General features: G+C 44.7%; 1 protein-coding gene and 1 pseudogene across 1 annotated transcript in view; one reads left to right on the top strand and one right to left on the bottom strand.

The window, feature by feature from the left end:
* Positions 1-26,572, bottom strand: part of Prmt3 (protein arginine methyltransferase 3) — a 94,940-nt gene that overhangs the window by 22,692 nt on the left and 45,676 nt on the right. Inside the window, exons 11-13 of the mRNA XM_051148612.1 lie at positions 20,384-20,462; positions 11,580-11,767; positions 9,751-9,837 (exon numbers count right to left, since the gene is read on the bottom strand). Coding sequence (XP_051004569.1) covers positions 9,751-9,837; positions 11,580-11,767; positions 20,384-20,462 — 354 coding nt within the window. The remainder of the gene's footprint in view (positions 1-9,750; positions 9,838-11,579; positions 11,768-20,383; positions 20,463-26,572) is intronic.
* LOC127192519 (uncharacterized) lies at positions 4,023-4,109 on the top strand (annotated as a pseudogene).

Genomic DNA, 26,572 nt, shown 5'->3' with positions numbered 1-26,572 from the left:
GTGGGCTATTCCTCCCAACACTGTAGTAAAAAACCACACATGATAAAGCTAACACGATGTAGAAAACATACCTAACCTTTGAAAAATTAAGATTTGCTCGTCATAGTGTTTCAGGAGAAAATGTGAACGCGGGGATAAAGTGGCTTGAAGAGTGGAACTGCAGAGTAAGTGAGGGGCTTGCACAGTGCACAGTACGGGGTGCTGGAGGGTGAGGGTCACAGGTGAGCACCATTCTCCTGGCTCCTTCTCAAGACCTCAATACCACAAGCAAGCACAGTTTAGTAAGATGCTCTGATGGAGAAGCATGTGAGAGATAAGGAATCGACTACACTCGGTAGCTCCTGTTCCTGGGAACTCTTCTACTTGAATGTGCAGTTGGTCAACCTGTTGCCTAATTGCACATGGTGCTGCCTTGATAGACTTGCCAATAAGAACCTTTCAGAACGCAAAAACCTTAGGAAGCAATGTACATTAAAAACACACCTGTCAATAGCAATATTTACAATCTAGGTCCAACAGTGTCAACATCATTTGAGAAACACTTTCAAAAATATCTTTCCATAAGATGGCTATGATTTAACTCATGAATTGGGACCAGAAGGGACACAGCCTCACTTGGCAGGCTACACAAAAGCACTTTCACAGGTCAAGGGGCACATATCAACATCTGAGCATTAGATTCTTGCCTCTCAGTCTGTTCTCCCATTTTCATCACAGAGTGCTGCAGTCCGTCCTTCATGCTTTGCCTGAGGAACCTGTCTCTGAAACTTTATACCTTCCGATTCTGTGGCTTTATGCTGCCCTTCCTTCTTCCCCATTAACGATTTCATCCTCTTGGTTTCATCTCTAGCTAGTTCCTGGATGTGTTCACTAGCCTATCACCTCACTTCTAAACTGCCCATGTCAATCACGGTCTTGGCTATGCTAATGGGCTAGCCTACCCACCAGCTGCCTGCACACACTCTGGTCCCTTTAGCTCCATACCCCAGCAAAGCTCCATATTCCACGTGCCACTCCGACTACATGACTTGGCTGATAGAGCATTTTAATCACTTCTAATTGCATTAAGAGGAAAGTACAATGCAGCAGATGATCCTGAAGGCCCTCCACCATGTAAACACAAGGTCTGCACATTCTAGCCAGGCTAGACTGATTTCCTAAAAGTTAGCACATTACCTGTACATATTAGTGGGGTGGAGCAGAAGCTATTTCCATACATGTGTACAACATACACTGATCAAATAGACCCACTCTCTGACTGTGGACTTCTCCCCCACTGCCTTTTCACCAAGTCCCCTGATGTTAAAAAGCATGTTAACTTAGCCTGAAACTCAACTTTCTCCTGGGTGTTCCCTCCGTTCTGAAGTGAACGTTACATCTGTGAGACTCTGCATGCTGTGTCCACACGTATTTTCTTTATTGCTATGCTCTCATCACATTTACTTACCCTAAGTTCTGTTAAGTGCGGTTTGGGCCAACAAGAAGGCTGCAATAAATATTCTTACCATGCATAGGAATGCACGTGCACTGTGACTTATGAGCTTTTCATGCCCTGAGGAGGTTGATGAGTTCATAGAAACAGGCCTTTCTGGGCTGGTGAGACAGCTCACTGGGTATAGGTGCCTTTGGTCAAGACTGATGACCTGAGCCCAATCCCCAGAAGCCTCATGATGGAAAGAATCGGCCTTTTTTTAAGCTGTTCTCTGACCTCTCATGAGACTAGATAAATGTGATTTTTAAAACAAACAAAAACCAAATGAAAACCCAAATAGCTTTCTCCCCTGACTTTGATTTGTCATCCAAGTTTCTCAGAATGCTGCTGGGCACAGCATAAGGGACACTAAGAACACACTCTGCTATAAAAACCTAACACAAATATTATTATAGAACCTTCTAGCATCTAGCACCCAGCACCAACTAGTATTTGGCAAGATACTTCTACACACTCTTTTCCCTTCTTGTACGAGGGTCTCACGGCATGCGTCTCTAAACAGAACACGCTGGGTAATGACAGTGCCCATATCACAGTCTACCAAATTCTCAGCAGTTCTTTGGTGCTACCTAATATCCATGGCGTAAGCTCCATACCTGACTCGCTGGTAATGGCTGTGAACACAGAACTACTCCAATGCTCAGCTTACTACATACCCCAATGCTTCCAGCTCTTAGCACAGGTCAGTAGCCTGTAAGGACTCTTGGGAACAAATGAGGAGGACGCAGAAGGAGCAGAGAACAGGCTCAGGCTCGATCTAGATGGATGACATGGTCATCCTGACGAGGAGACCTAACACCAGCTGCAGAGGAGTCCGTGAGAGCCACTCTCCTCCACAACATAAACTTTCCTTAAGGCATCCTATTACAACATCTGCCAGCTGTCTCACTGAAGTCTATGACGCAAGTTCAAGACAAATCTGACCATTTCTAAGCAGCACAGATGTGTTTTAATAATTAGTTTGTTTCACTGATTAGCTCTGCAAGGTCAAAACTAGGTCAGCCTATACCACAGAGTGCCAAGTGCTGATTTACTACCAGGGAATGAGTTTGGAATTAGCAGGTTACCACCGTCAGATTTGTCAAAAGCCCTGAAAAAAGATTTGAAGAACAATCACAAGGAAATGGGCTCCTTCCTAAAGTCATTAGAAAAATATAAAGCTTGATTAAAAATAAAACAAAAGAGAGAACTCTTACTACGGAATCACTGAGGTTTGATTGCACACATTTTAAAGTTTTGTTCTCATAGCAGCGCCATTTGCCTTAGAGGGCTGAACAGCTTGAAGGCCTGTCTTGACTCAGTTCCAAGGTCAAAACTTGTGCTCTTAAAACAAGCTTCCAGCCACTAATCATCAGGCACACCATGGAGAGGACAGAACTGAACTAAGAAGTAACATTGAGTTTTAGCTCTGCTTTATGTTCTTTCATTTACTTTTAACTTTAAAACTGAAACCCTAGACCTTTCACTCTGCCTAGCCACACCAACCCATCAGCCTTCATTAAGATGGCAGCTGAGGAGAGTCCAGTGCAAGATTTCCTCCAGGCAGCCTCTCCCACGTGCTAAGCCCGAGCCTTGGGGGCCACAGCCCTGTGAAGCCCTCAGCACCGCTTTGAGAAGTGGGAAAGTCACTTGTGGTGGGAAGCAGAGGCTGATACCAGTAATGATGACCTTGAACTTTAACCAAGAAACAAGAATGTTTTTGCTTGGACAGTTAATGAACACAAAACACATTTTAAAAGGGCAACCTCTTCAGAAAATGAATTTACATGGCATATTATATATGTCTGAAATAAACTAATAGGCAAGCCAGGAAGTAATCTTGGATGCTAAGTCTAAACTGTTTCCAGAGAGGGATCTTTCCATATGCACAGAAACAGACCAACACTGGCTTGGGAGCTGAGGAAAAATGCTGTGGACACTGGGAGATAGCAGCCCAGGCCTCAGTCTCTTGGGAAATCTGGAGAAGCCCAGAGGCAGAGCCTATGTGTCTTCTGTAAACAAGTCCTCACTGCCACTGTGAGGCACAGGGTGAAGCTGTGCAGTTCCAGCAGTACTCAGACCCCTAAGATTATATGTTACCACGATTCACTGCCACCAGCAGGAGGCCTTCACCAACCTACTTTCCATGTTCCACAAGCTCTTCCAAGACAGAAGTTAGTAACAGACCTTTGTTTGGGTCTTTAGAGACTGTTTATTAGTAACAAACTTATTAAGTAGCGCAGGACAGAGGGCGGCTGGGTGTGGTCACACACTCCTGTACTTCTGGTACTTGAGAAGACGATACAGGGCGACTGCAAGCTCGTGGCCCGCTGGGGCTCTTAGTAAGACCCTGAGTGACTAAGTGAGAGTGAGAAACAAGTAGTGCTTAGGCTTCAGGGAGCAATTTGAAGTCCACCCTTACCCTGCCTATCAACTCCACAACAGTCCAATCCTGAAAGGGACTTTTCTCTCACTCTACAGTCAGGGTAATGGTCCTCTTACAGAGCAAACTGTGAACCTGGCCATATCCTATTTTATAATAATTACCATAATTTTTTTTCACTTAAATTTTTTGAGAGGCTGTGTCCACGCTTAGTGTTCTGACTGTGAACATCTGAATGATTAGTAGCTTAACAGTCCCTGAAAAAAAAAAAAAAAAGCCTGAGATGACCACCTGGACAGCTCTCAGGGCTGGGAGTTGGGAGGAGACTAGAAGAACCATGGGCCCCAGGCAGAACTGAACCCAAAACAAATTTCAAGGGTCTACTCAGACTAGGCCAGGAGAGGAGCAACCCTGAGATGACCATCAGTCCAATGCTGTGCAGGCTTGTGGGGGGCGCAGGCCATGCCAGATGACCCCTGTCCAGTGCCATAGTGCATGAATGGGACATAGCACTCCTGAGATGACCCCAGACACTCTGAGACCCTGGGCACCACTAAGAGGAGCAAATAAGTGGTAAACAAATGGAAGAGAAACAGAAACAGAAGGATGTGGGCACAATGAAGAGAGGCAGAGCTGGAGACTTGAGGGTAGTGAGGACATTCTGATATGAGTAGTTGGTGATGCCACCTGGGACCATGGTGGGGTCCTGGCCTGTGCTGCCACCAGGGGCCAGATTTGGGTCCAGTGCCCTGTAGCAGCCAGGGGTCTATTATCTATCAGGCGGACATCCCTGAGCTAGGCTGCTGCCCAGGGACATGTTGACATCTGAGGGCTGGGCAGAACTGGCCCTACCCCTTACCTGACATCATGGGAGAGCCGGCCCTGGAGTTGAGAGGAAAGCTAACCCCACCCCTAGCCAGCAGCAGTGCTCAGGAAAGCAGGCCCCCAGAGATACCCTCCTCTCCCTTTCACCCTCACCACCTGCAGTAGGTGGAAGACTTGGCCCAGGAGTCATAAGAGCAGAAAGAGCTGTCCCTGCCCATCACCAGCTGCAGCACTTGGGGAAAGTGGGTCCTGCACCTCCCCTGGGCAGCACAGTACAGATGACCCTGGTGGCAGGAGTACAGGTGAGTCAGTCCTGGGGGCGTGAATATAAGAAAGCTGGCCCCGCCACATGTCTGCTGTGCAGTGACATAGGCGAGGGAGAAATGCCCCCATCCACAGCCACCTATGACAGACCAGAGAGATGTCCCTGCCCCTCACCTACTGCAGCAATTGGGAGAGTGGGTCCTGCACCTTGCCTGGGCAGCAGAGCAGAGCTGGCTCTGGATATGGAGGTGGCAGGTGAGCTTGCCCCGAAGTCATGAGCACAGGAGAGCTGGCCCTGCTTCATTTGGTGTGTGTTGGCATCAGCTAGGGAGACATCTCCTCCCTTCTTTTTGCCCTTGCCACCTGCTATGGGTAGGAGATATGAAGAGCTGTCCCTGCCCCTTATTTACTGCAGCACTCCCTGCCCCTCACCTGGACAGCACAGTAGAGATGACCCTGATGGCAGGGTCACTGGTGAGCTAGCCCCGAAGGTGTGAGCGTGGGAGAACTGATTCTGCAACTTGTCTGCTGTGCAGCAGCGTGGGCGAGGAGAGATGCCCTTCCCTACCCTCACCCCATGCTGCCTATTGCAGGCAGGAGAGCTGTCCTTACCCCCCATTACCTGCTGCAAGAATCAAGAGAGCAGGCCCTGAACCTCACCTAGGCAGCAAAGCAGAGCTGGCCCTGGATGTGGGCATTGCAGATTAGCCAGCCTGAGTCCGTAAGAGCAGGAGAGCCATCCCTGCCTCACTGTGCAGTGGCTCAGACAAGGGAGATATGCCATCTTCCCCTCCCTTGTCCCTCACCACCTAGGCAAGTGAGAGAGCTGGCCCTGGGGTCATGAGAATGGGAGAACTAGCCCTGCCCTCACCTTCTGCAGCACTTGGGAGAGCAGGCCCTGCACCTTGCATGGGTAGCAGGGAAGAGCTGGCCCTGGTTGCAGGGTCTGCTAGTGAGCTGGCCTGGAGGGTGTAAGAGTGGGAGAGCCAGCAGGCTGATCAATGCAGACACCTCTCAGGCCCAGATGCAGAACTTTGAATTGGCCCACCCCAATATCTACCCCATTTATGAACTGCTGGGGTGCACAAAGAGGCCAATACTCCAGATCCAAACCTACAGAAGCTCCATGACACAGGGTAACATCAGGATATTGGAGAGGAGTAGCAAAAGCCAGAGGCCTCAGACCAGACCAATGAGTCCTTGCAAAAACCATCTGCAAGCAAAGAAGTATGGACAAAAGAGTGCACTGTGGGACAGACTAGAACACACTACAGCTTCCACAACAAGATGTTTTTTTCCTGTTGGGGGGTGTGGTTGCAAGGGTGGAGGGCAGGTATGAGGGGAGGGGATGTGAGTCGGATTGGGGTGCATGATGTGAAATTCACAAAGAATCAATAAAAAAGTTTTTAAAAAATGTTTTTATGTATGTGCATGTGTGGGGGTATTTGCACATGTGTAAATATGTCAGGTGTGAGTGGGTGCCCAAAGATGCCAGAAAAGGGTGTTGGATCTCCTGGAGTTGGAGTTACAGTAGTCTGCAGGCGTTTTAACTACTCTTAACCATGTAGCCACTTTTCTAGTCAGTTAATTGTATGAAGTATGAAATCAAATTGGAAAAGCAAGAGAAACATAATGCTGACTCAGAGAGGCAGCAAATACAGACTTTAAAAATGATTGTAAATGTGGTTAAAGAAGAGCTAGAGAGATGGCTTGACAATTAAGAACACTTGAATACTCTTCCAGAGGTCCTGAGTTCAAGTCCCAACAACCACATGGTGGCTGTATTGGGATCTGATGTCCTCTTCTGGTGTGCATGAGGCAGAGCACTCACACATATATAAATATATTATACACATAAATAAATCTTCTTTTTTAAAAAATGCAATTAAGGAGACAAAACATTTTTAAAGTGGAACTTTAAAAAAAAAAATGTTTTTTGTTTGTTTGAGGCAGACCTCAGACCAGGCCAAACTGGTTTCAATCTAGCTGTAAAACCCCTGCCTCAGTCTCCTAAGTGCTGGGATTAGCAGCAGGTGGCACCATGCCCTGCTGAGATGCTTTCTCTACTGGTGAGGGGTTTACAGAAACTGCACTGTAATTGCGCCTGGCACAGTAAAGAAATCATACAGTTACACAAGTAACATTACAGACAAACTAGAAAACACAAATGGGACTGGGGAGGTGCTCAGCAGAAACCACACTTGCTGGATAAGCATGAGATCTAAGGTAAGGCCCTAGCACCATGAAGAAACCTACTCACTGCTTTGTACCTTTCTCAGTAGCACTGGGGAGTGAGGCAGGTGGGTCTCTCTTGGCTTCAACCTAGCTTAGAGTTTGAGTTTCTGCTTTAGTTGTCTCAAGGCAACAGGGAGACAGGTGACTGAAGAAGACACTTAATATCCTTCTCTGGCAATCACACAGACACCCCCATCATACATAGAGAATAAAAAAGAAACACACACACACACAAACAACAAAAACGTAGAATTCACAAGGTGAAACTATTTTAGTTTTATAGCCAACAAACTCTAGTAAAATTAAAATTGCTTCGAAATGTCCATGCTGTATGTGCATGTGTGGGCAGAAAAGGTGTCCACTCACGGAAGGTTCTACCCACCTCGAGAAGCCCTATCAGCCTGCAGCACACATGCTGTGGAAATTAAATCCAAAGGATGTTCTTCTTATTTTGAAAAATCCAATTTTCTCTAGTTATTTAATTAGGCCACAAATTTGGAATCTCATTAGGAGAAAAGGGATTGTGCATATTATTTAAACACACTTAATTCCTTAAAAATTGTCCACCTTGTCACTATGTATTTCAGAACAAGAAAGGCATTTAGCTTTTCTGAAGCTTACACTTCTCAATTCAAATCTACAGACTTTGTTCCCTTTACTTAAAAATAACAAGAAACAATCTCCTGCTCTTATCCCGAGGCTGCTCCTCAGCCCCCCCACCTATACAATCACTAACTCTGCCGGTCACCAGCACTGCCCATCATTAGGTCTGTCACCAGCTCATTGGATATGCCCATCATGGGCATGGCCCATCATCAGCTCAGCCCATCATCAGCACTGTCTGTCATTGGATCTGCCCATCACTGGCACTGCCCATCACAGGCACTGCCCATCACTAGCTCTGCCCATCATGGGCACTGCCCGTCATCAGCTCAGTCGATCACCGGCTCTGCCTATCACTGGCTCTGCCTATCACCAGCACCACCCATCACGACAAGTTCTACTCAGACACCCATCCTCTGAACTATGTCTGTGCTGGATTATTTTTCATGAGCACAGGGACTGATCCATCTATTCAGAAGCAGCCTCAGAGACCATGTTTATACAATAGCTCCAGGCTGAAGAGAGGTGGAACAGACCCAAAGGGGTGAGGCAGGCTTCAGATGACAAAGCTTGTTAGGAGCATTGGGTGGAAGTATCCTACTCATGTCAGGCTCCTAGTCAAGTGAGCATGTTATGAAGGAATGGGTTTGTTGGAAATGCCGGTGCTTAACCAAAGGTCTTAGTCCTCTCCAAGAGACAGGGTTTAAAAACTCAAAAGTTTTTTTTCTTAAGACTTTCTTATTATTATGTATGTGCAAGTCAGGGAACAATTCTCCCATTCGCACCTTTCACTGTTATGTACATCTTGAGGATTGAACCTTTCACCATATGAGCCACCTCTCCAGCCCAGGACTTACTTTGTATTTGCTGCAAGGGAGCGATGCATAGCCTACTTCTTCAGCTAACTCTATTTCTGTCTCTGTATGGACCACACATAGATTCTCCCCTCAACAGCTGCTAGACTACTGGCTTACTATGTCTAGAATGCAACACACTTCACACCTCTCAGATGCATGCACAGTCTGGCTGCCTGCACACCTCTACTGTCATATTTGTTAAGGCTTCTTCACGTTCTTTTGGTGACTCGGACAATCCCACTAACAAGGATTTTAGGGGTCAGGGAAAAGGAAGATCATTTTGTGCATGTGAAACATGACAGCAGTTCGTATTCCTCATCATATGCAACATCCTAGACCAAGCCAAGCTAATGAGTATGACACCTGAGTGACAGAATGCTCATTGCACATGTGCTCAAGGACTGTCTCACTCTTCCTATCATCATGGGAAGATGCACTGTATCATAAAACCATTGTTAGAAAATTCATTAACATTCAGCACTACATAGGAATATCTGCCTCTCAGTTGAAACTTCTCAAAATTCCCTGACAGCTTAACACGGGCTTAACATGGCCTGGACTCCTCCACACAAGCATGCCATCCATACAGAGACAGAACTAGGCTACACAGTGAGACTTCACCTTGATAAGCAAACAAACCTTCATCCCAGGCCAAATGTGTATTTGGATCTGCCTACCATTTCAAAGGCCGCGTCTTTTTTCCTGTGCCAGGGTGAGTCCTTAAGCACATCTAAATTGGGTGTGGGGACCTACCAGGAGGCATAGGGTAAGAATTTTTGTTTTTGAAGGTAAAGTCAAATGTTCTCCATTGAGTATGATGGAAAGAAAAAAAAATTCAAAGCTGCCCTCAGCTGTCTACTAACTAGAGTAACTGGAGAAGACAGGGCTGTCCTTTGCCTCCTGTGGGCTGAGGCAGCCAGCACTCTCCACCACACCCAGCTGCAGGGACTTTTCTGAGGTCTACTCATCTATTAAGCAGACCTGTGCAGTGATAGCAAAGGCAAAGCCAGACTGTCAATGGCAATTGCTGTTTTCATTTATCACAGTCTGGTAATTAATTCATTACCCTGCCAATCAACTGCACTGCCAGCAAGTGGGAAGGGGCAGCTTACCGTGCACATGGCTGTCTTTGTGGTCCTCAGGGTAAAATCTGAAGAAAACTCCAAGTCTGAGATCGACGTGGTGTGGCAATCTATATGCTTCCCATCAGAAAGAAAAAGATCAGTAACAGGAACAGCAAAGCTTGGCTAATGCAAGACACCTGCAACCAGTGTTTCCTGGGTGCTAATCGCACACAATTCTGAAGATTCTTCCCAAGCTAAAGGAGTATTAACAGTAGGTGAATGTTTCTTTAAATCAAGTTGGTGTCTTCTACTTTGACTTCCTGTAAGCACTAATATCTATGAACTCACACTCTGATCTGTCGCTAGTTTTGCTGACACACTGAAGACTTCCACATTTAAAACCCAGTGTTCTGTGCTTGTGCCAGGATCATCTTGCACACCACTCACCCCTGTGAGGTTTTAGGTTATAACATTTATCTCCTGAGAGGAAATGGTAACTTGAAAACACACGCTGGTGAATGTACTTAAAGGTGTCTGTTAGATAAAAAGAAAAGCCACAATAATTCAAATCAAGCAGCAGAACTGAGGATTCATCTTGGAAATAAACAGCGCCTTTCTTTCTTTGTCCTATGCTCTGGCTCCAGCTCTGCAAGTCACTTAGGAAACGGTGGCAAGTGGTAGGGTTTAGAGCCACAGCCTGGGACACTACCCTCTTTAAGACAGTTGAAGAAATGGTTTAAAGAAAGTTACAGTGTGGGGGCTTTTAAGTGCAGGACGAATGGGGGGAAGCAAATGCTGCTGAAAAGGCAAGCTGGATAGCAATCTCAGGGCATGCACTAAAGGCTTCAGATTTTTGGACCTAGACCAGCTACACATCAACTATTCACCCTAGGTTTAGGATCAAGCAGAGGGCACCAGAGAAGAGAGCCTGGCACGCCCTTCCCCTATGCTTCTCTGCTCTGCAGAACAGCCAAGGTGGCAGTAACTGTTTCCCTCCACTTGGACTCTAACAGCTCCATACGGCTCTCCCCAGCAGGGCACCAGGGCACCCAGAGGCTTGTTGAGGAAGGAGACACTGCCCGAAACCCACAGCTGAAATCTTCACACACTCCATTACGTGTGACTCACTGCCAAGCTATGGAGAGCCCATGTAAAATCACAGTCACAGTAAATTCATAGGTTAACTTGCACAGAAGGACATAACGAGGATACTTCAACACAGCTGCTATGCAGTATCAGGTAAGTTCATGGTGATTAATCTAATGAGGCTGGAATAAATCCGCGTAAGAAGTTAAACTGTGGAGTGTAAGATGGGAATAACAATGCCAGGCTGTGGGAGGCAGGTGCCAGCACTGCAGATGCAGGCCTCCAGCCTTCAGGAGCCCATATGACATGTAAGGGATTCAGCCAGCTCCAGGACTTGGATCTGAAGGCTGAGAGATGAAGTAAAGAGAAGTGATTCTAAGCAATGTTGGCCTAGAAGCAAGTTTGACCCTGTTTTCGACTAAATTAAAATCAGAGGAGCCCCACGTGGAAAGTCAGCAGGCCGACATCCTCTACTGTGGCCCCAAGTCCTCGCATCCAGGCAACTGTGGACTCAAAAGTGTTACATTTTTTTTCCACCTGAACTGAGCATGTGCAGATGTCCAGCCTCTCAAATGCCCTAAACAGTAGTCTACTACTTGAACAGCACTCACTGTGCAATAAGTAAGTGAAGTAAGTGAAAACGTAAAGTGTATGCAAGGATGCATGCATGCAAGCCACATACAGACACTTCATTTTGCAGAAGGGTTTTCTGCACATCTACGGATTGCGGCATGTGCAGGGAGCCCTAGCATGAAGCCCCACAGACACAGAGGGAACGCCCACACACCTACCTTGATACCACAAGGGTCTGAAATGAGAGTCTTATGATCTACAACTTCCACAACAGCTTCTGGAATAACTGCTTTCTTCATGCAGGACATGTTGAAGCCATAGACGTCATCCCAGAAGGCAATTCTATCAGCGTGCTTGCTCATGTCACTCACAGCCACAAGGCTGATAGTGCAAATGTCAGGGTAGACTAGAATAAAGAAAATGTCAAAAATAATAAAGAAAAAAAAAAAAAAAAAAAAAGAAAATGCCAATATCTATAGCAACTTCTCTTCACTGAGAGGATGGTTTTAAATGGCTAAATGTACATGCCAAGCCTACCTGCATGGACTACTAGCAAGGAGAGATCAATGAAAACAGAGACAACTAAGTTACCCGGGTGTCTATAATTTTGTTCCATAAAGTCAGCATCCCAATCATGGGCTCCTATTAAAATTACTAAAACAACCTTGAACTTTTAATATTATACTAGTATTAAAACTTAAAATATGATAGCTTAAAAACAGCCTTCTAGGGGCTGGAGAGATGGCTCAGTGGTTAAGAGCACTGCCTGCTCTTCCAAAGGACCCGGGTTCGGTTCCCAGCACCCACATAGCAGCTCACAACTGTCTGTAACTCCAAGATCTGACTTCCTCACACCAATGCACATAAATTAAAGTTAAATAAAATGTAAAAAAAAAAAAAAACAAAAACAAAAACAAAAAAACAGCCTTCTAAATTGTTATTTCATATATTTCCCTAAAGGACACAGAAAGAGACAAACTATCTGGAAAAGTATGTAGCACCACAGGGGAAAATCACACTCGAGTTTTATGGGCAGGTAGAGGAGCCACTCACACTACACTCTAATATAAAATGATCATTAAGTATGTGCCAGTCTAAATTAAAGACTGTGGATTTAAACTCCTACCCTCAAGAAACTTGTATTTATCTATGTATGTATAGACAGGATCTCAGGTTAGCTCAGACTGGTCTCGAAAGAGAAAGCACGGGGTACTGTGGATCACCCAGCAAGATCAACAAATTCCACAGCAGGGGAAGGAGGCTCTTCCATGTAAGAATGGAAACCAGCTCTAGAGAAAGAGTGCTCTAGCAGAGTCAGAGTGTGCACCCGTCACCATTAAGGACTGACACTTGTATCCTAACGAACAGGCAGAGACACAGGCTCGAAAGGGCTTCTGTAAAGCGCTGTAGTGAACTGGGCTTTGTTATAAGAATGGTAACTCATTTTACCTAGGGTAGCCCTGGATCAGACTTTGGTTTAGAACAACCACTTGAAGTGCTATGTAAGGAATGACTGAGGGGAAAATAGACAAGTTCAGAAACATGTAATGATTCGGGTGGCGAAATCCAGGCTGGGCTATGGCACGAAGAGGAAATGAAGCTGGAGGACAGCTGGGAAGTGGCACTCAGGAATGTCTGGCTGAGATGAGGAGGCGTCAGCAATAGTGCTTGGCTTTGGCAGCTGAACAGACTGTCAACTGTAAAAGGGTGTCACGTGGGCAGATCCAGGAGGAAATGAGTGTGTTGCTTTGGGCACCGATGAGGAGATGAAACATAAGATGTGGAATTATCTGGGTCTAAGATACAAAACTGAAGACCATGAGCATGCAAGTAGAAGTATACAGCGGATGCCTGTGAGACCCAGCACCAGATGCGTGACTGGGGTCAGAATTTAAGGCACAAGAGAAGCGGCAAAGAGGCCTGAGTGAGAAGCAGAGAAGGAAGGGAGCCAAGAGGGAGGGCACTGAAGGAGCAGCAGGAATGGTTTGGAAGAACTGGAAGATACGCTGTGGGATAATAAAGGTCTTTATGCCAAAACAGCACACAGCTTCTCTTTCTTGTGACTAACATAGAAATTAACCTTTCCTGTGCATAGCTCAAGCATCAACTTCTAGGGAACTAAAACAAAAACAAAACAAAATAAAACAAAACAAAACAAAAACAAAAAGTTACGTGTTCTGATATCACTAGCTAATCTTCAGACTTAAGAGACTGCCCTCTATCTCACCCTTAGAAACTCTATTATTCAAAGACAATAGTTCTGAGTTACCTTTAAATTAAAGGTAAGATCTGCATCAAAGCAAGAAGCAGGCCCTAATGCTGCCTCACAGTTCAGCTTCTACAATCATTCCCTAGAGGCTATGCACGCGGCTGTGCTGCTACCTGGGGCCCAGGGCTCTGGGCCATCCTCTCAGGGCCAGCTCTCTGGCTGGCTCCATTCTGAGGAGTGTAAATTCCTTAAAGAAACCACTTTGCTCCTGGGACGCTGAGGAACAACAGACCCGCCATGGGCACTACAGTTAGTCTGAGCCGCATCCCTAACGTGCAAACAATGAAGACAAAAACGGATCTTGAGGCGGCATGGATACCTGGCTAGCTTCTCATGCCCTCTATGGGCCTTTGTGCCACAGTTGCAGCTTTCTGTATTATGGCCCGAGGACCACAATAAGGCCCAGTCAGGTCAGCAAACATCTTTTGTAAAGTCAGTACTTTAGGTTTTGGAAGCCATTTGTGGTTTTTTTTTGTTGTTGAAATGACCACTTTCTGTCATTATTATGAAAGCAGAGAGAATGGCTGTGCTCGATAGAGCCTTGTCCACAAGACAGGCAGTGTGGGTCAGCCCAGAAATCCTGCCAGAGGAAAAAAGGGAAGATGGTGAAGGTGAGATTGACCCAGGTTGTTGTTGGCTGTGGCTGTTAGGAGTACCACTGCTCCTACAGTTCACGGGAACTAAACATACTGCAGCACTATACATGACATGCATAGTCACATGATTTAATGTAGTTCACAGGGCCCTCACTGAGGTTTTGGGTTTTGTTTTGAAATGCCATCATTGGGTTTGGCAAACCACAGCACCAAGCCAGTCTGCTGCATGGGTCGTAAACATACTGGAGTAGCATGCTTACCTATCATCGACAGCTGCACTGTGCTACAGTGCCAGAGCTAGAGAGAGGGCAGGAATGTGGCCTGTCCCTCTGAAAATACAACCTGGACTTCTACCAAAAGCTGCCAATCTGTCTCTCCATCAAGCTGTGTAGTATGCTAGGGACATCATGGAGAACAAAGATGGCACCTTCATAAGGAAAATTGTAACATAGTGCAAGCTATGAGTAGAGGAAAAAAATGTTTTTTTTTTTTCTTTATTTTTCAAGTGTTGAGGCACAACTTTCAAGCTAACTATGATTCAAAAGTATAAAAAATCCTTATTTTTTATTTTGGAACTTAGAAATGAATTTTTTTTTTCATTTTTCAGAAAGACATGAATATTCATAAGGATTTGTAATGGGTGCTAGAGGTCAATGGGGCTCAGTACCCACCTTAGCACAGCTGCCTAAATCTTGGGCCACCTGCCAGAACCCCACTAGCCCTTTACCTTCATATTCTCACACGTTTGTCACTTTTTTTTTTTTGTCAGATAGAAGCTATAATTGAGTAATTATGCCTGCCTGTAGGTGAAATTGGCCAAGTGCTGATTGGATAAAAGCAGCCAGTTACCAGGCCATTTATAAACCCATGGCTTTGACATCTGTGTCCTTCTCGATTCACTGCCCAGAATTCATCTGTCACTGGAATGGCTCATGAGGTGAGCAGACCAAGATGGGAACTCCTTTATCCCTAGGGAAGGCCTCACAGACTTCCAGGCCCTAAAGGATGAGATGGAGACCTACGAGTACACAGTTCTCAGGAAACATGAGCACACAGGAGTCGAATCTCTGTAACACCTGCCAATTTATAGTGCACGAGTAACTCAGAAACTAATATTCATTTGGGAACTGGACCTATTCCTCCATACTACTTTATAAACAGTGATCAGCTCCATTGCTTTATGTAGACTCAATATGCAGTTGGTATATGCTTTGAAAAACTATGTACTGAGAAAAGCAAATAATATTATTAGGATATTTATAAAGGGAAAAAAAACACCTGACCAAAATAACAAATGTGTTGTTAAGTTGTGAAGACCAAGAGGAGAGTTAAGTATAGAAACAGTATGGAGATCCCCCAGACACTAGGCACTGCCCACTGCATGCCGGCCCACTACCTTGTTCTTCAAAGGGGAGCGCTCTGCCCTTCTGAAGCAAATGAGCACATGTCAGAAGGGCACATGTCAGAAAGGGCAAGCACATTGTAACTACTAACAAAACTAAGTGAGCCAAGCAGAAATGTGTGGGCTTGCTCACTTTGCTGAGTGACAGACAGAACAAAAACAGCAGGTGAAAAAGGAACTGCGTAGGGGCTGGGAGAACGGGAAGCACGGAGGGAAGGATGCTTCTGAGATAGTTTCTGATGTGTGTAGATCAGAGGCAGGGCTGTGTTCATGGGCTCTGCTCTGCTGCCCCTCAGACACGTGGCAGAAGCTGGCTTTCTTCAGCCCACTGCAGGTCAGGCTGGTAGGTGAGGCTCTGGCAAAGGTGACAGTGTCATCTCCACGTGCCTATGCAGTGTAACGTGTCAGCCATAGGTAACAGCCTCTGCTCTGAAGCCCGTGGGTCCCACCGAGCACTGTTTCCGGCTGCATCACTTCCCAGTTTTCACACTTTGTAGCAGTCCTGCCCTTTAATAAGTCCTTTTTCCACTGACTAGGATGATTTCAGTTTCTTGCAACAAGTCCTCTCTCCTCATTGCTCTTAAGGGGAGCTCTTAAGAGCAGATCTCTGCCTCTGGACTATGTTCAGAGGTCTCTTCCAGGAAGCCCGGTTATCCATATTTTAACAAAGGCCCTTCGTGACTGTTGGTCCCTGTAAACTGAATCAGAAGCAGGGAGCTGAAACAGGCTGCTAGTCCTCCTACTTAGAACTGGATAAAAGCCTGGAAGTGCCCGGAATGAAGTGGGGTTCTTAGGATGGGACTTGCTTCACAGTCCAGGACAGTGTAATGTCAAGTAGAAAAAAAAATCCATCTTGAGAATGAGGAAGATGCTGCCATTAACAGCTTCTCAACCTTCTGTTAAAAATGATTTTAGCAATGATAGATGATTTTGAGCAAATTCCAGGAGAATTACTTCTACATGTTATTAACAGAATACAATCTCAATCTCTTCTGCTCCCGAGCATGTCAGCTTTGATTTCCCACAGCAGGTGGATGGGCTTCCATACCGAAATGGACTCGCTTTGCCCTGTTGTAATTAGTAGCTATCTTAAGGAGGATCTTTGAAAGCAGGTTTACACCTCAGGCTTAGTCAAGCTCTAACTCCTCATTTAGTCATTTGTATTTGAAAGGACATTCCATTTCGTGGTTTTATCAAAGGGTTATAGTTAAGAAAAGAAAGCATAGGTACAGAAGGGTAGTATTAAAACTCTTTGCAAACGAGTGATTGTTTACACAGGAAATTCGTTTAGAAATAACCACCATGCTCAGCAAAAATCATAGGGCATAAGCCTTTTATTTTATATTTTAAAGAAGCATTTGTATGTTCTCTCCTACCAGCAGGCAGCTGAAAAACAACACAGAGTGCTGCACGCACAAGGACAGCTCACAGATTAGGGGTACCATGCAGAGAGGCCGGTTACTCTAGCTGCTCTATGCATCAGATCCCATCTTAACTCCAAGTCTTATTAAAGTAATGTGAGGCCAAAGCTTCAGTGAGAGACCATATCGCAAAAGTAAAGTGGAGAGAGACTACACCCTACATGGAGCTATTTGTGCTCTAACTCTCTCGTGTCCTCCCCCTCTCCATCCCACCTCTTTCCTCCTCTTTCTCTGGTGTGATAAAGGTGGTGTGATCTTGAAGGGAATCATAACACTGAGTGAAAATATTAAAACTTCCAGAAGGAAGTAGGAAGAGCCTGTGTGACCTCAAGTAAAGTGTCCTCACTTAGGCATGTGTGCAATGTGACAGAGGCAGCACCTTCCAGTGTCCCCATTCTTCTCTGTGAGCTGCCATTCATCTCTTTGTCCAGTGTTCCTTTGGCTTTGCCTGCTACTTACTGGGCAGATCCACCCAGGAGTTAGAAATTATGCTGATAGTAGGAGCTGCATGGATTCCCCATTTTGCCTTTGTATGGTCTGTCACATGGGAGTTTACACATGCTATCAGCTGCACAAATCACGCTTTTAGGGCTTCCAAACCCCTCTTCCCTCACTCTATCTGATTCATTCGATTTAGTGTCTAGGGTAAGCTGTTTGGGGAAGGGTTGTTTAAGGTTTTACTATGTTGCCCAAGCTGCTCTTGAACTTCTGGGCCTAAGCATTCTCCTTGCCTCAGCCTTCTAAGTGCTGGGACTACAAATTTACCACTGAATCCAGCTGACCCTTTCTTTATTTTATCCCTCTGCATCCTCCACCCCGCCCTTTTAATGAAAAGCCTTATGTTGCCTGGGCTAGCTTCGAATTCAGTAGACACTGAGGTTGGCCTTCATCTCCTGATCTTCCTGCTTCCAACACCCAAGTGCTGGGGTCACAGGTGTAAGCCACCCTAGTTGGCTTTGTTAAATTTTTAAATAAAATTACCTTTTACTTTGCTATTAATAATTTCCTGCATTGTAAAGGCTGCGAGTTACAACTATGGCTATAGCCAGATTTCCTATTCTCTTCAGCTTGTCTCCCACACAAGAACTAGCAATGTCTGGGCCTCAGGATGCACTTCAGGACATGGCACCCCAGTTCCGCCACCCCAGGGCCTTGCCATTTTGGTGGTTTCTTGTCATTTCTGTTTAGTTTTCCATATAGTTTCATAATCAGTTTAAATTAAAAACAAGCCTATTGGTGCAGACAGCAGTACAAACTTAGAAATTCTGTAGTACAATTTTTAACATCAAAAAAGGGAAAACATATAAGTTCTCATCTACCTTTAACGATTGTTAGTGGTTTTGGATTTCACCATAGTTTACAGTAAATTTGAGTGAGCTGACATCTTCTGGCATTAATTTTCTCTATTAAAGAACTTAGTCCATCTTTACAATGATTGAAATCTTCTTCACAGGAGAGAGGAGGAGAGAGAGATGAACTCAGATTTACACCATGGACCCCATTATGTTCACATGGGCCTACAATACACCGATGCCCCCTTCTGTAGTGCAATCATTCTTTCTGAGATTTTTACATTACTGATTGCTTGGTAAGGATTCCCTTCAGAAAAACATAAAGTAAAACTTTACAATGCACATGAGCATCTGACAGCAATATCTGTTCATTTCACATTGCTCATATTTTGTTTCATTTTTCTCCTAATTATATTAAATAGCATTCCACAGCACTGCTCAGGCAGCTAAATGCTGATTCTACTGACAACATCCTCAGATGATCCTAATGTTAATCAGTTATATAAAAATATGGACTGAGCTAGAATCATTAACCTCCCTTTCCTCCCTCCAGCTGCCACCGTCCCATGGCTGTGGGGGCCTAATGAATCTCACTGAGCACTCGATTTAAATGCATTAGCTGCTGTCAGTTCTTCAGTGAGATCAATGGACACCACTGGGGAGGTATGGGGGCGGCGTTCCCTAGAACCCCACAGCAAGAGTCAGATGTTTTGAATGCATTTTAATAGGGAAACAAGGTTTAGTGAAAAGAACATGAATACTGATTAGGTCAGGGAAACAGAAGTTCAAAAGCAGAAATGAAAAAGAAATGCAGGCTTGGCCGCTTAATGACATCATCTTCCTGGACACCTTTTGAGACTTTTCCCCAAATCTCCAAGGGCTGTGGTGAGGACTATGTGTAACAAAAGCAAGGGGAATGGCCACCAGAGAATCATCAAGTGATATTTCCTTCCGTCACAAAAAAGACCACAATAATCACAGACATGCAATTGCTTCAGGGTAAATCACCTAAAATTCTAGCCAGGTTCACAGAGGACAAGAACTAGTTTGAAGTAGATGAAGGGAATAAACAAGTACACCCTGAGAGAGAGGAACACAGCTACTAGAGTGGTTCACTGTCTGGAGGACCTGTCATAGCACTCCTGGTTTGGCCTGAGGACTTTTAACAGTGCTGTAACCACCCATGCAGCTGACAGGTACTAAGGGCAGGAGGCCTGAGCAAGGCCCAGTGCACCTACTCTAACAGGTGCCTGTAGTCATCTCCTTGGGGCAGCACTTGTCAGCTCTGCTGACTGCAGAGCTCTGGGAGCAGGGAGGGGCAAGGAAGAGCAGAGAGGAGCAAGAGAAGCAGGTGGGAGGGGGCACCAGGATTCCATACATAAACACTCAAAACATTTGTTCAAGAAGCCATGTGTTTCTTCAGAATAAACATAAGCCCTGTTCTTTAAAACAGCAGTCCTCTAAGCACAAGACCTGGAGGCACACATCGCCCCCAGGGTACAACCAGAACGAGACATGGGAAAAACCATAGACATGGAAAAAGGGCTCCAAGGTGACAGGGCTCTGCTCACAGCAGACTTACAAGTGGGAGGGGCTTAAAACCTTTCTAGACACTGAACTAAATCACAGAGTAGAGAAGTGTGTAAGTTAGTGACGTAAGGAAAATTTGTCATTAAAGCAAATAGTCCCCAGCTCAGTATGAAACACGCTATTGGCCTTTGGCTAAGATCAAGTAAGGAAAACAGGGACTAAATGACACAAAGATTAAAATATAAAAAGATGCTTTGGGAGCATTTTAATTTGAATATTAAAAGCTTTATGTTTTTATTAAAGAAGCAAACAAAAAAACACCTTCTAGTAAAAGATGTCCTAAGAAATCATGGCCTTGGAGTTCCTGTATCTTAAGTGAGCAAGGCTCTTTCCAATGGAAATAACTTTCATCTCTACTAAAACTCTGAGCCATGAACAGTGTGCTTGAAATTCAAAGGTTGATTTGGTTGTACCATGTTGAAATCAGATTAAAACCAAAATGTCATACTTACCCGAGCCTCCTCTTGCCAAGTACTTGCTCTTTGCATAAAGAACAGAATCCAACATCGACTCAAAAAGAAGAAAATAGCCCTGCACAGAGAGGAAAAAGATGAGCATCAGGAATGGGCACGGCCATTAGGAGCAACCAACAGCCCCTTCAACAAGTACTTCCTGCTCAGCTGTGCAACTCTGCCAGCTGCTGTACGTACAGAGTTCTATATAATAAGCACTGGCAAGGCAGGCTTGCATGTGAACTGGCCGCAGCTGGTTCTCACAGTAGCAAGTACAGGAACTACACCTGCAGTTCCACTTTTCAGTCTACTGCTTCTTCCTGATGAAAGAGAAATTTAGGCAGAAACTTCATCAGCCCCGCATCCCCAGAATGTTGCATGGTTAACTGCGAGTAGTGGTCCTGATGGACTTTGTCTCCTGTGAGGACCTGTCACACTGGACACTCTGGGTGGAAACACTACTGGCAGCCACTGGGCAGAGCCACAAGATGCTGCCTGGCATGCACATGACAGCCCATCACAAAGTGCCACCTGGCCAATGACTGAGGCAGAGAACCCTGGAATAAGTGTTAGTTCCCAAAGCATTCACTGTCCAGACAGCTTTCCTTGGGAGCAGTAGGACCTGGACTCAGTGCGTGGACCAGGGGAGCCCTGAGACTGGGAGAGGGATGTGGGAGGAGTAGATAGATCTAACTAGTGTATTCACGTTTGAAATTGTTAAGTTGGTTTGTGTGTGTGTGTGTGTGTGTGTGTGTGTGTGTGTGTGTGTGTGTGTGTGTGTTTAAATCAAGGAGCAAGAGAAACATTCATTCATCAGAGAGGCTCACAGGGCACACTGGCACACTACTGTTCTTGATAGAAGTGGCAGGCTCTCCATTCTCTGAGCAAGTGTCACATTTCTCCATGCAGTTTGTCTGCTACTTGTCATATGCCAGCATCTTCAGGAAACAGTGTTGTATGGAATTCAGCTCAAGGGGCGGGACCCCAGCTCAACCATATTTTAGGGGACAACGGGGAACCATTCCCAGGGGAAGGGTAATGGAGTACACAGGGAAAGGAGCCATTCTTGGGGTCCTAAACACAGCATATTCTATCAGTACACTACACAGTACATACTATCAGGCCGCCACACCCTCATCAGCTACTCCCCCCCCCCCCCGAGCCACATACATCCCTCAGCATCAGGGGGAGTGCCAGCTGCACCTCACATCAGCCCCCTAATGCAAGCTGTTTCTCATCTGCTCCTTTGTTCTGTGCACACATTATTTCCTGGTGGGATAAACACAGTATTCTTTAACCACATGAACAAATAGAATAAAGAAGGCAGCAAACCCAGAATCATCCCCATAGGTGAGAAACCCAGACTGACCTCACAGGAAACATGGCTCTGATGACTGCCTCTGCCTTGGGTCAACCTCCTCCCAATAAACTAACTCACCAATAAGAAGAAAATATCTAGGCAGCCACACTGAGTTGCAGATTTTCTCACATCACAGAAACTAAGGCTTAGGTGGAAACTTCTGGATAACTCTGTCAGTCATATGCTAAATCTTAAACTCTAGCACCTATGTTCGGGGAACAGAGGGTGTACAGAATTCTACTGTGAATACTTACAAGTTCATATAGAGCTACGCACAGGAATGATTATAAATGGGCATCTTTGCCCTGGGGAAAGTGAATCATAATTTGTGCCAAGGAATTATTAAAAGTGAGACATCTGCTTATCCAACGGACAGAAAGATCACCGAAGGTCGGCCTTGGGTGGTATACACCTTTAATCCCAGCACTTGGAAGGCAGATATCTGAGTTTGAGGCCAGCCTGGTCTACAGAGTGAGTTCCAGGACAGCCTGGGCTACACAGAGAAACTATGTCTTGAAAAACCAAAAGCCAAAATTTAAAAGTAAAGGGGGGTGGGGTGGAAGAAGAACAGGAAGGAAGGAAGTAGAAAAGAAAAAAAGAATGAAAAGCCTGTAGAGATGGCTCAATGGTTAAGGGCACTAACTGCTTTTCCAGAGACCTGAGCTCAATACCTAGGATCTACATGGTGCTCAAAACCATCTGCAACTCCAGTTTCAGGGAATCCAGTGCTCTCTTCTGGCTTCAGTCACACATGTGGCGCACAGACAGACATGCAGGGAAACCACCCACACACAGAGCTTGACTTCTTTTCCAACTCTGGACCACCTGCCCATGGCTATACTACTCACAATGGGCTGGGCCCTCCCCATCAGTCATCTATTAAGACAAGGGCCTCATGGGCTTGTCCACGGGCCAATCTGGTGGGGGGGTGCATTTTCTCAATTTAGGTGCCTTTTTAAAAGGACTCTAGTGTCAAGTTGACATAAAACTAGCTAATACCCTCAGAACACATTTTTCTTGAATTATTCATTTAGCCTAACTAAACAAAAAACAAAATAAAGCAAAACCCTAAAAAATGTCTTCATAGCTTATAACTAAGAAATACAATTTTAAGCATAATAAAAATGATTTTCTCATACCATCATAATCTGTTATAATTACAACTCTGAGGATCTACCCTAGAGTAACCAAGGGGTGTAACTACTCGTACAAACACCCTCCATAGATGCCGGATCTCTGCTCCCCAGTTTCCACCCACTTGTTACTGGTCAGAGACTTCCAAAAGCAAAGCAGCCAGTACTTCCATTGCTTCATAGGCAGGACTAGGCATAGCACCTGGCGCCCATGGAGACCAACGTGTCTGACAGAGTCAGTGGTGATGGGCTCTGCAGGGACAGAAGCAGGCAGCTACAAGAAGTCAGTTCTTTGCATCTCCACCTGTCTTCCTCTCTTTGTGGCCCTCTCTGATCTAATGCAAGATTCTGCCCCCATATACGCTTCTATTACTTTAAAGTCGAGGAAGAGGGAGTTGGCTGGGTGTGATGGCATGCACCTTTAATCCTAGCACTCAAGAGGATCTCTGTGAGTTTTAGGCCATCCTGGTCTACAAAGTGAACTACAGGACAGCAAGCATAGGGACTACATGAAGAAATATCAACATATACACACACACGCACAAAATAAAGGGGCGTCAGCTAGTCAATGGGAAAACATCCCCTTTAAACAACAGACCATTACTTCCAATACTTTGAAAGTGCTATTGAAGGCTGTTTAGGATAAATAAGTTATATAAGTTAATTGTTAGTTGATCAAGTCATGGTCATATCAATTACTAATCTATTTTTATCACAAGAATATACATCTTAGGTTCAACGATAGATATGATTCTATAGAAAGATAAGGTAAAATAGTTAGATAAGGTCTTCAGAAATCTCAGAGACATACAGAATATGGCATTTTAAAATGTTTTTATTATTTTAAAGATTCATTGACAATGAGACAGGTTAATTCTTGGCAACACCCAGCCTACCTCAAAGAGGATGATGAGCATCAAAGAAGCTCCTTATGGAGATGGCTTCAAATGTGGCAAACCAGCCAATGGGCAAAATGTCCTTGTTTCTACCACAGACAGGACTCTGCCTAAAAATGGGCAAGCTTGGAAGCAGGCAGAGTTGACCACCAAACTGCCAAGACAGGGTAATCAAGTCTTCAATAGTCCCTGCCTCACAAATATGTCTATCAGATATATTGGGCCAGAAGACTGAAGCTGATGCTCCAACATTATAGAGTTTTGGGTGATGCTCAGACAGCAAACTGTCTCTGTCATCTTCTTATTTGGGAAGCTGCTAATCTGCACCCCCTGTATACTCACATAATTAATTTTATTCCTTCTCAAGTCTCTGATAGGGCTGAAGACCAGATAGTTTAGTTTTACAATTAAGCTTAATTGTTTAGGGGTTAAGATGTTTTTAGGTCTAGATAGATGTTTTAAGTTGATAATGATGAAATATGATATTGATTTAAATTCAGAATTTTAGACTCACCAAGATAGGAAAGATGTTTTCTTCAAAGCTGCTAAATACAAATAGCCAAAACACTAAGAATGTAACATATATATAATTCTTGGTTGTATGATGGTTCTTCTTGCTGTAGGTAGTTTACTGTATATATGTGTAATAATATAAATGTATATGTAAAAAATAAAAAAAAACAGATCATATATGTCACAGCTGAGAGCTTTATCATACTACTGAACACTCAGAGCGTGACAATTTCACTGGTCACTGGTTCTCCTGGTAGATTTTTCTGATGTTGCTACGCATGCTCTTCCTTGTCCTGCATCCACATCTATTTCGGTATTTCTCCTCAGCCATCATAAATGGCTCTACAATGTAAGCTCCAAAAAATGCAGGCACACAGCCCACAGCACACAGCCCCCACTGTCTGGAGCAGCAGGTTCTAAATGAGCAACAGTATGTATGCATGCATATCCACACTGGTAAAATGAAGGACACTTGCTTTCAAAATGTCCACGCACAAAATAAAACTAGTTATCTAAAGTGACAGTTTCTTTTTTAAACCAAATCTACTGAGTACTAGTAATGGTGCTGACAATTATCTCTCAGAATACACGCCACTGCCATCACCTAAAGAAACAGGCTTAGCAATGGTACCAGCTTGAGACCTGAAATAAAATCCAGTCATACAAACAGAGACTGAACTAAGGCAGAAGGTGAGCCTGGTCTGATGACGGAGGCCAAGGTCTGCATTTCCATTTGATTTGCCTGCCTGGTGGAGTGCATGCTTGCATTAAGATGACATGGGTACTGCAGGACGCAGGTATTCTGAAGTGAAAAACTTCCCAGAGAACACGTCGGATGGGATCGGATCTTTACTGTATGTGAATCAGAATACTGCTGAACAGCGTCTTAGCGGGCAACTGAAACAGTGCTGTGGAAGATTTCATGACATGCAGATCATATGTAGAACTAATGAATGGCTCTAAGAAAAATCAGTTAATGTAGCTCATTAAAGGTGAGTGGATGAAGGCAGTGTGTGAACTGTTAACAGCTGCTGTCCTTCCTCTTAACTTTCCAGTTTGCTGAACCTCATTCTACTAAAAGGCCTCCCATGTGACTAAACAGCCTTTACCTTCCTTGGTCCTGAACCAAGTCATTTATTACTGATACCAGAAAGCTTTGCTCCTAACACCCCACTCATCTGCAGTGCAATTCAGAGTACAATTTCACAGGCTGCTGCCTCACCTGTAGGACACCATCTGGAAGGATTATACCTGATATTGCCTCCTATGATGCTCAGGGGGCATTCTTCTTTCAAGATTGACATTTACTTTATAAAATTAAATACTGCATTTGCCCTTCAAAACTTAAGAGCCACAAAAGGACACACGGAATTAAACCAGGGATGCAGACTCACTCCTGAAAACAGGAACCAGACTCCTAACATGCTCATGATTCATTAATGATTAAATAAAACATCCAGTAAGACTAAAGAAACCAAACTATGATCAGGAACAAAGAGCACTGCATCGTGGGAAGAAGCCAACCTTTATCATAGCACAGAACCACTCTGATAAATGAGCATCTCATAACTGCATAATAGTGGAAACAAAACCTACAGACACAAAAGGGAATAAGAATCCTCAGTAGTTGACTGAACATAAACTTAAAGGAGTAAATATTAACATCAATCAATGTTATTTAAATGATACTTACATCATACTCCATTTAAAGATTAGGGAAAAAGTCGGGTATGGTGGCACACGCTTTTAGTCCCAGCACTCGGGAGGCAGAGGCAGGCAGATCGCTGTAAGTTCGAGGCCAGCCTGGTCTACAAAGTGAGTAAAGGACAGCCAAGGCTACAGAGAAACACTGTCTCGAAAGACCGAAAAAAAAAAAAAAAAAAGACTAGGGAACAAATGCACCCTAAACCAGAGAGGGACAGTCGACATGGCAGACACATGGTGAACCATAGCAGAGCCTATACCCTTACCACAAAGGCCATGAGAATCAACAGCAGGTGCCCATGGGTTTTCTTGACACGTGATGTTCAACAGCAGAAGCCACAGGGAAACAGTTAGCAGAATGAAGCATTAGGTTTAAAGGAGATGCATAGAACAGTGTGGCGAGCACTGAACACAAGCATGGGTCTGGAAGGCAGCGCCCTGCACTTTATTCTGCCTCACAGTGAATGTTAAAGGAATGAGCATGCCATAGGTTGGAAACATACACACTTCGTGAGGGTATCACAGATTCTAGTGGGAAATGGGGATGGGTCTGGAGTGGCAGGGAAAGATGAAAGATAAAATT

The sequence above is a fragment of the Acomys russatus genome, chromosome 7, assembly GCF_903995435.1.
Source record: "Acomys russatus chromosome 7, mAcoRus1.1, whole genome shotgun sequence".
NCBI classification, from domain to species: domain Eukaryota; kingdom Metazoa; phylum Chordata; class Mammalia; order Rodentia; family Muridae; genus Acomys; species Acomys russatus.
The sequence above is the reverse complement of the archived record's forward strand: the minus strand, read 5'-3'. Positions and strand labels throughout refer to the sequence as shown.